The sequence below is a fragment of the Syngnathus scovelli genome, chromosome 19 (genome assembly GCF_024217435.2).
Source record: "Syngnathus scovelli strain Florida chromosome 19, RoL_Ssco_1.2, whole genome shotgun sequence".
NCBI lineage: Eukaryota > Metazoa > Chordata > Actinopteri > Syngnathiformes > Syngnathidae > Syngnathus > Syngnathus scovelli.
In genome coordinates, this window is record NC_090865.1 from 11,203,847 (window position 1) to 11,212,474 (window position 8,628).

The window sequence follows — 8,628 nt, forward strand, 5'->3', positions numbered from 1 at the left end:
AACACAATATGAACAACACAACACAATACGAACAACACAACACAATACGAACAACACAACACAATACGAACAACACAACACAATGCGAACAACACAACACATTACTAACAACACAACACAATACGGACAACACAACGATACTGCACTGAACAACACGATACCGCACTGAACAACATGATACCGCACTGAACAACACCATCCCGCACTGAACAACACCATGCCGCACTGAACAACACCATGCCGCACTGAATTACACCATGCCACACTGAACTACACCATGCCGCACTTAACAACACCATGCCGCACTTAACAACACCATGCTGCACTGAACAACACCATGCCGCACTGAACAGCACCATGCCGAACTGAACAACACCATGCCGCACTGAACAACACCATGCCGCACTGAATTACACCATGCCGCACTGAACAACACCATGCTGCACTTAACAACACCATGCCGCACTGAACAACACCATGCCGCACTGAACAACACCATGCCGCACTGAACTACACCATGCCGTACTGAACAACACGACGCCGCACTGAACAACACGACGCCGCACAGAACAACACGACGCCGCACAGAATAACACAATACCGCACAAAACAACACAATACCGCACAAACAGTTTTAGATAATATTATGTCGCAGTCATGTGACGCGGACATGACGTCAATAGGCGGAACTCACGGCAAAATTATAATCCGTGGGCGTGACTTGCAACAGGAAGTAGGAAAGCGGCAATGCTGGCAAACAAGACACAGCGGTTAGTAACACGACGACTAACAAGACAAATATTTTTGTTTTCAGCTTGCAACTTGACCGTCTAGAGCGTACAGGTAATTACAACTCATTGTTTTGAAAAATATGATTTTTTTGTGTAGCCCTGAAAAGCGAGGGAGTGTGGCGTTTGGGAGGAACGTCGAACTCGGCGTCTGCTTCCAGCCACAGACGCCAAATTTCGACAATGGCCTTGAGCGAGACAACAGATACAAACACGACGATTATCAACAGAAATATCTTTATTTTCTGCTTGCAAGTGGACCGTCTAGAGCGTACACGGTAAGTACAACTCATTGTGTTTAAAAATATTTACGTTTGTGAATGTTGGTTGAGGCTAAATGTTAATGTTTAATTTCATTCCTTTAGGTTCCATGGTGTTTGTTGGCTGTATGTTTTCCACTGCAAGAAGAGGCTCGTATCATTGACCAGCAGGAGCTACAATGGTGAGTACCCCTTTCGTCGTCCATTTATGTGAAACACTTCCTATTTCACGTCTAACAGTACTCGATTTAACAAATAAGTTAACATATGTGATTATCCTGCCTAATATGTTTATCACAAATATGTCACTAATCACTAAAATGTTTGTTTATCACAACACCTTTGGACCTTCAGCAATCGATTATTTCCCTTCATCTACATAGAGACAGAACGATGGTGTCATAAACATCTCATTCATTTCACCAAATAACTTCACGCAGGTGGATAACGGCCGTCTCGGTCACGCTATGTTGCGTGATGCAGTTTTGAAGAACTAATTGCATTTATTCAATGAATAAGTCAAGCTAGATCTATGTTTATGATGTTGTAAGTTACGGTACCGATTGAAGTTGAGTCCGAAGCCAGTGGAAAACAGCACTGCGTTTGTGCTCTCCAGGTACAAATGTTGTGATCTCTGACTGACGACCGGGCGAGACTCGAGTAAGAGATGTCCAAACGAGCTCCGGCAGGGCGGGCCGAGGCGGAGTGAACGGGCGCCCTTCAGGCCGCCAATGACGAGCTGAGAGCCAAACTGATGGACGTCCAGTTAGAACTTCAGCAGGAGAAGAACAAGGTGAAAACCTCAACAGACAGACACTGCCTGCCTCCAGTGGCAGAGTTTACTTGTTTGAGAAGGAGTGGCTTATTCAAAACTAAGATTTATTTAATCTGTGTGTTCCCAGGCAAAATTGGATGTGATGCAATTCCAAATTTCACCACATGATGGTGCCCAATTTTGACTTCATAGGACATATTAAACACTTAGCTTGTTATTATGTTCAAGGTAATCACATTTGTTTATTATTCTAATGGCCTTTTCAAAACTATTCTGGATTACTACTTTGGATCTATTCTACATTACTCGGCAACAACATACTCTGTAACAGATTAGGCAGTATAATCACATATGTTAACTTGAGAGTGCCCACACTCAATCTACTTATCGTGATGTGTTAAATCAATTACTGTTAGACATTATTTGTCTGATAATCTACCAAATCTTTGAATTGAAGAATTTGTGATTTAATTAATAGCTTGCTATTATGTTCAGGGTAATCAGACTTGTATATAATTCTAATGGCCTTTTTTTGAAAACTATTCTGAATTACAACTTTGGATCTTATATTACTTTGCAACAATATACTCGGTGACAGATTAGGCAGTATAATCACATATGTTAACTTCAGTGCCCACACTGTATTTATTTATGGTTATTTGTTAAATCAAGTACTGTTAGACATGAAATAGGAAGTGTTTAAGATAAATGTTATGGTTACTCACAATTGTAGATCGCTCCTGGTCAATGATACGAGCCTCTTCTTGCAGTGGAAAACTTGCAGCCAACAAACACCGTGGAACCTAAAGGAATGAAATTAAACATTAACACTTCGCCTCGACCAATATTCACACGTACAACGCAACGCAGCTACACTTCTGCTAGGGTTAGCGCCTCAGCTACACGTTGCTATTACCGTGAACGCTAGCTACATCGACAACCTTAGTCAAACTACACAAACGTAAATCTCCTTAAACACAATGAGTGTTACTTACCGTGTACGCTCTAGACGGTCCAGTTGCAAGCAGAAAATAAAGATATTTCTGTTGATAATCGTCGTTGCTCAGTGGCTCACGGCCATCGCGCCAACAGATTTGAATTTTGGCGGAAGTTCCGCCAATTACGTCATATCCGCGGCACATGACTGTGACGTAATACCCGCTTATCTGAAACGGCAGTTAAAAGTAGAGTTACATCAAGTTTTCTTGGAACCTAAACGAATGAAAGAAAACTATCATTTGGCCACAACCAACATTCACAGATACAACACAATGTGACGTGCGGGGTTGAGGTTAAAGGTTGAGTGAAGGGCCCTCGTTTTAAACTACTTTTTTGAAAAGGAGTGGGAACAAGTAAGACGTATTTAATTTATTTAATGGGAAGTAGTAAGACTTATTAAATTTATTTAATCTACTTTTCTTCCCAGGCAAAATTTGATGTGCTGCAATTCCAAATTTCCAAAGTGAATGAAGGAATGAAGTCCTTTAAATTATGATTTTGTATAAATACTAGGCATAAACACAAAATCTACGGCACAAAATGGGCAGACTTTACTTGTTTGAAAAGGACTGGTTACAAGACATACTTTTATAATTTATTTAATGGGAAGAAGACTTATTTAGTTTAATTGATCTATTTTTGTTCCCTGGCAAAATTCGATTTGCTGCAATTCCAAATGTCCAAAGTGAATGAAGGAAAGAAGTCGTTTAAATTATGATTTTGCATAAATACTAGGCATAGACACAAAATCTACGGCACAAAATGGGCAGACTTTACTTGTTTGAAGAGGACTGGTTACAAGACAAACTTTTCTGATGTATTTAATGGGAAGAAGACTTATTTAGTTTATTTAATCTATTTTTGTTCCCTGGCAAAATTGGATTTGCTGAAATTGTATTTTGCCAAATCTTGACTTGAGACCTGATAGGAAGTATTAAACGCTTAGTTAAATCAATACAAATTGGTAATAAGAGCGAGTAATGTTGGTTGAACCGATGAATGAAGGTTGAAAGCAATTTAAATTATGACTTTGTATAAATACTAGATATTAACAGAACATCTACTGCGCAAAATGGGCAGAGTTTACTTGTTTGAGAAGGAGTGGCTTATTCAAAACTAAGATTTATTTAATCTGTTTGTTCCCAGGCAAAATTGGATGTGATGCAATTCCAAATTTCACCACATGATGGTGCCCAATTTTGACTTCATAGGACATATTAAACACTTAGCTTGTTACTATGTTCAAGGTAATCAGATTTGTTTATTATTCGAATGGCCTTTTCAAAACTATTCTGGATTACTACTTTGGATCTATTCTACATTACTTGGCAACAACATACTCTGTAACAGATTAGGCAGTATAATCACATATGTTAACTTGAGAGTGCCCACACTCAATCTACTTATCGTGATGTGTTAAATCAATTACTGTTAGACATTATTTGTCTGATAATCTACCAAATCTTTGAATTGAAGAATTTGTGATTTAATTAATACCTTGTTATTATGTTCAGGGTAATCAGACTTGTATATAATTCTAATGGCCTTCTTTTGAAAACTATTCTGAATTACAACTTTGGATCTTATATTACTTTGCAACAATATACTCGGTGACGGATTAGGCAGTATAATCACATATGTTAACTTCAGTGCCCACACTGTATTTATTTATGGTTATTTGTTAAATCAAGTACTGTTAGACATGAAATAGGAAGTGTTTAACATAAATGTTATGGCTACTCACCATTGTAGCTCGCTCCTGGTCAATGATACTTGTAGCTCGCTCCTGGTCAATGATACGAGCCTCTTCTTGCAGTGGAAAACTTACAGCCAACAAACACCATGGAACCTAAAGGAAGGAAATTAAACATTAACATTTAGCCTCAACCAACATTGACAGATGTAACGCAACGCAAACTACACAAACGTAAATATTTTTAAACACAATGAGTTGTACTTACCGTGTACGCTCTAGACGGTCCACTTGCAAGCAGAAAATAAAGATATTTCTGTTGATAGTCGTCGTGTTTGTATCCGTTGTCTCGCTCAAGGCCATTGCGCCCACAGATTTGAATTTTGGCGACAGTTCAGCCTATTGACGTCATTTCCGCGGTGTAATACCCGCATATCTGAAACGGCAAAGTTAAGAGTAGAGTTAAATAAAGTTTTTAATCAACGCAATCATTTACAACCGTTGACCAGTCGAAATAATCGCCGAAATTCGGCGTTCCCCCCAAACGCCACACTCACTCGCTTTTCAGGGCAACAAAAGTACTTCTTTTTAAAAACGATGAGTTGTACTTACCGTGTACGCTCTGGACGGTCCAGTTGCAAGCAGAAAATAAAAATATTTCTCTCGTTAGTCGTAAGTTACCATCCGCTGTGTCTTTGTCAACATCGCCATTTTCCTACTTCCTGTTGCAAGCCACGCCCACGGATTTAAATTCTGGCGGAAGAGCCCGCCCATTGGCGTCGTTTTCGCGTATAGCAAATCCGATTGGTTGGGAAGGGGGCGCGGTTATGCAGCCGAGGGGTCCTGTGATCGGTGGGATGTAAAGTAGGCGTCGACGTCACGTCCGCGTCACGTGACCACGACGTGGCAGACGTCATATAGCAACCGCTGTTTTGTTTAGTAGACTTACAGTTGTTATGCATTGACATAATGGCGCACACTCCAAATGGATTTGAATAAATTAAATAATTCTTCTGCCCACTCCCTTTTAAACAAGTTAACTCTCCCCGCGGATTTGAATTCCGGTGGAAGTTTCGCCCATCGACGTCACGTCTGTCACGTGACCACAACGTGGCAGATGTCATATAGCAACCGCTGTTTTGTTTAGTAGATTTACAGTTGTTATGCATTGGCATAATGGTGTGCACTCAAAATAGATTTAAATAAATTAAATATTTCTTCTGCCCACTCCCTTTTAAACAAGTTAACTCTGCCCACGGATTCTAATTTCGGAGGAAGGTCCGTCCATTGATGTCTTGTCTGCGTCACTTGACCACGACGTAGCGACGTCATATAGTAACCGCTGTTTTGATCAGTAGACTTAGTTATTATGCGTTGACATAATGGCGCACTGGTTAGCATGTCCACCTCTTAAGCATGATGTTGCGGGTTCGACGCCTGATCAATGTTAGCCATGGAGTGAGCTGAAGTGCATGGCGCTGAAGATTTGAATCTTTGAAATGCGCTGAGGTCTGACATAACAGGCAGAATGGTTTGCCATCACGTTCAACAAAAAATATAAACTTTCCCACTCTGATAAAAACGTCCTGTGTTCATCTACATATTTCCGTTTTGCTGTGCATCTTTTCTCTGCCATTTCGAGAGCCCAATTGACACTAATAGTTTACTGGAATGTGTTTGCCCATCCTACTTTGTGGAACTTCACCACATGCGCTTTTGACCAAAATACCAAATTGAACTCAAGTGAAGCCAACATGCACAACCACCCCCCCCCCCCACACACACACACACACACAAATGTTGATATGAACATAAAAGGGCCGCATGAATCCAAGCAAAGAGCCGCATGTGTTACGGTCGGGTGGAGCATGGAGCAGGACGACCAAGTGCAGCTTGGACCAGGGTTTATTGAAGCAACTCAAAATACAGACTCGGTAAACTGACATGATTTAAACAATAACTTGACTGACTGACCGGCACGTGGAACAAGAAGACAGCAGGACATGACGGCACCAAGACAGGACGACAACACCGAACGACAGCAACCAAAACCAAAACCAATACCAATACCAAAACCAATACCAATACCAATACCAAAACCAATGATCCGACCGGGAGAGAGGGGCAGACAGGACTTTTATACAAGACAGGTAACGAGAGGCAGGTGGGAACAATCACACTGATCATGGGCACACAGGAGGGGAGGGGCGAGCACACAGACAGAAACCAAGACAACAGACACATAGTGGAGCAGTTGGGGACGAGACGTGACAGCATGCGGTTCAGGAATTGTGGCTTGGCCAAACCTGTACTATACAACTTTATTTGTATAAAATTTTCACAACAGCTGTCACACAAACAAAGTGGGAAAAAACGAAGACGTGCGTGTTCCGCCCACGCTGGATTTATTTGCACCTTTGAAAAGACACCGTATTGCCGCAGATGTGGCAAAGAGTACTTTTGGGCATCTGAGACGGAAGGATGTCCAAAGCATCATGTCACCTGCTCTGGTCGGCATGGTGGTGGGACGTTGAGGTCAACCGCTTTGGGGTTGCTTGAATCTTTGGTCGCAGGATGCCACACACTTGAAGACAGAAGCAGAAAAGCAGAGCTAAATGCAAAATGTACTCACCGGTGACTCCAATTTTTTTCCCCCCTGAAGAAATGGATGGACGGGTGGCCCCGGCTGGCCGGTGGGACTCTTGTTATTCTGACCCTTTTTAGTGCGCGTTTGGGGCAACAACCGTTTTTTTGTGGCGCTCTCTTCTGGTTCAAGAGTGCCCTGCATGTGAATTTGCCTTTCCTGCCTTCTGATTGGATGAGCGCCGGTGTGACGCGGTGCCTCTGTCACCGTGGCGGGGGGTATACGTCGGCATCGGAGCGTCTGCCAACGTCTGAGACCGGCTGGCAGTTTATCGGAGGTGTCGAGTGCGGTGCCGCTGGAGCTCACTCACCAGCTGGTGTTAGGGCCACAGAATGAAGGCCAAGGAGAAGAATAGAAAGAGAAACAGAAACTTCTCCTCCAATTGTTTGATTTGTCTCTTCTGAGCTTCGATGAATTCTTTCAGCTCTTTGTTCCTCTAGGACGGACAAATGGAAAGTGGCCTTCAAAAGCCAGTAAGCGTGCAAGTAAGTGCCGGGCTGGCTTTGGGCCCTTACCTGTTGCGCGCTGTGCAGCAGATCCATTCTCTCTTGGAGGATGCAAGCGTCACGCTCCCTCAACTCGCACTTCAGGGCTCGCTTCCATTGGTCCACGGCGCTCCTAAGCTCTTCTATCTGATCCGCCGTCAGCACGTCATTCACGCCAGCGTGGCTGGATTTTTCGCCGTCCGTGGCGGGGCAGTCCCGCTGCGGTAGCGCCTCGTACAACATGGCCTCCAGCTCCAGGATCCTCTGGGCCGCAATCCTCGTCCATCAGTGGTCCGGCGGGAGATTTGAGGGCGACTTACCTTATGAGCCTGGTCCATGGAACGCTTCCTGAAGTCCAACTCTTCATCCAGGTAGCCCTTCTGCTTACAGAACATATCCTAGCACAGCTCAAGGTCAGAATTGTTGGGGCACATTGCCGGAGTTCCCCTTGGCTGATGTCGCGTGTCTGTCTACCTTCTCACTTTCAATGTCCAACATCTACTGTTGAAGTGCTGACTTGGTCACTTTGATGTATTCTAACCACTGAGGAAAGGCTGCTGTCACATAAGCAGAATGCGAGAGCGTGCGAGAGCGTGCGTGGACGTGCGCGTTACCTTCTCGGCTAGGGTGAGAAGGGTCCTGGCGTGAATCATGACCACCTGCTCCTCGTTGGTGAGATTCTGCAAGAGCCCAAAGGCACAGCGTCAACTGTTAGGGTTTTCCAGGTTATCTTTATCGTAGGATTATGTTGGAATGTAAACTATAATGATTAAATCAATCTTGTCTTGCCCTCACAATGCAGAGTAAGATGAAGTGGTTGCTTCCTCTGCTTGATTGACCAGCTGCAGGGGAAGCAATCAAAGTTGTTCTGTTTCCCACAACAGTGTAAAACACCCCCTGCTCTGATCTTATCAGAGGCCGGGGGTACACCAAACCTGTCCACTCTCACCCCCACTCTGTTCCTCCTAATAAATATGCCCTTGC

The 8,628-nt window shown here is 43.2% G+C and overlaps 1 protein-coding gene across 2 annotated transcripts; it reads right to left on the minus strand.

The window, feature by feature from the left end:
• Window positions 1–6,503: 6,503 nt before the first annotated feature.
• On the minus strand, window positions 6,504–8,189 carry LOC137839740 (janus kinase and microtubule-interacting protein 3-like). Of its 2 annotated transcripts, XM_068649075.1 has the most exons (3): window positions 8,119–8,189; window positions 7,675–8,042; window positions 6,504–7,595 (listed from the first exon to the last, which is right to left on the minus strand). In XM_068649075.1, exons 2-3 carry the CDS (start codon window positions 7,885–7,887, stop codon window positions 7,479–7,481), a joined length of 330 nt encoding a protein of 109 aa, XP_068505176.1. In that variant the 5' UTR covers window positions 7,888–8,042; window positions 8,119–8,189; the 3' UTR covers window positions 6,504–7,478. The 2 variants fall into 2 exon arrangements, with proteins under 2 accessions (XP_068505176.1, XP_068505177.1); XM_068649076.1 differs by lacking the exon at window positions 8,119–8,189 and having other exon boundaries at window positions 7,675–8,077.
• Window positions 8,190–8,628: the final 439 nt, after the last annotated feature.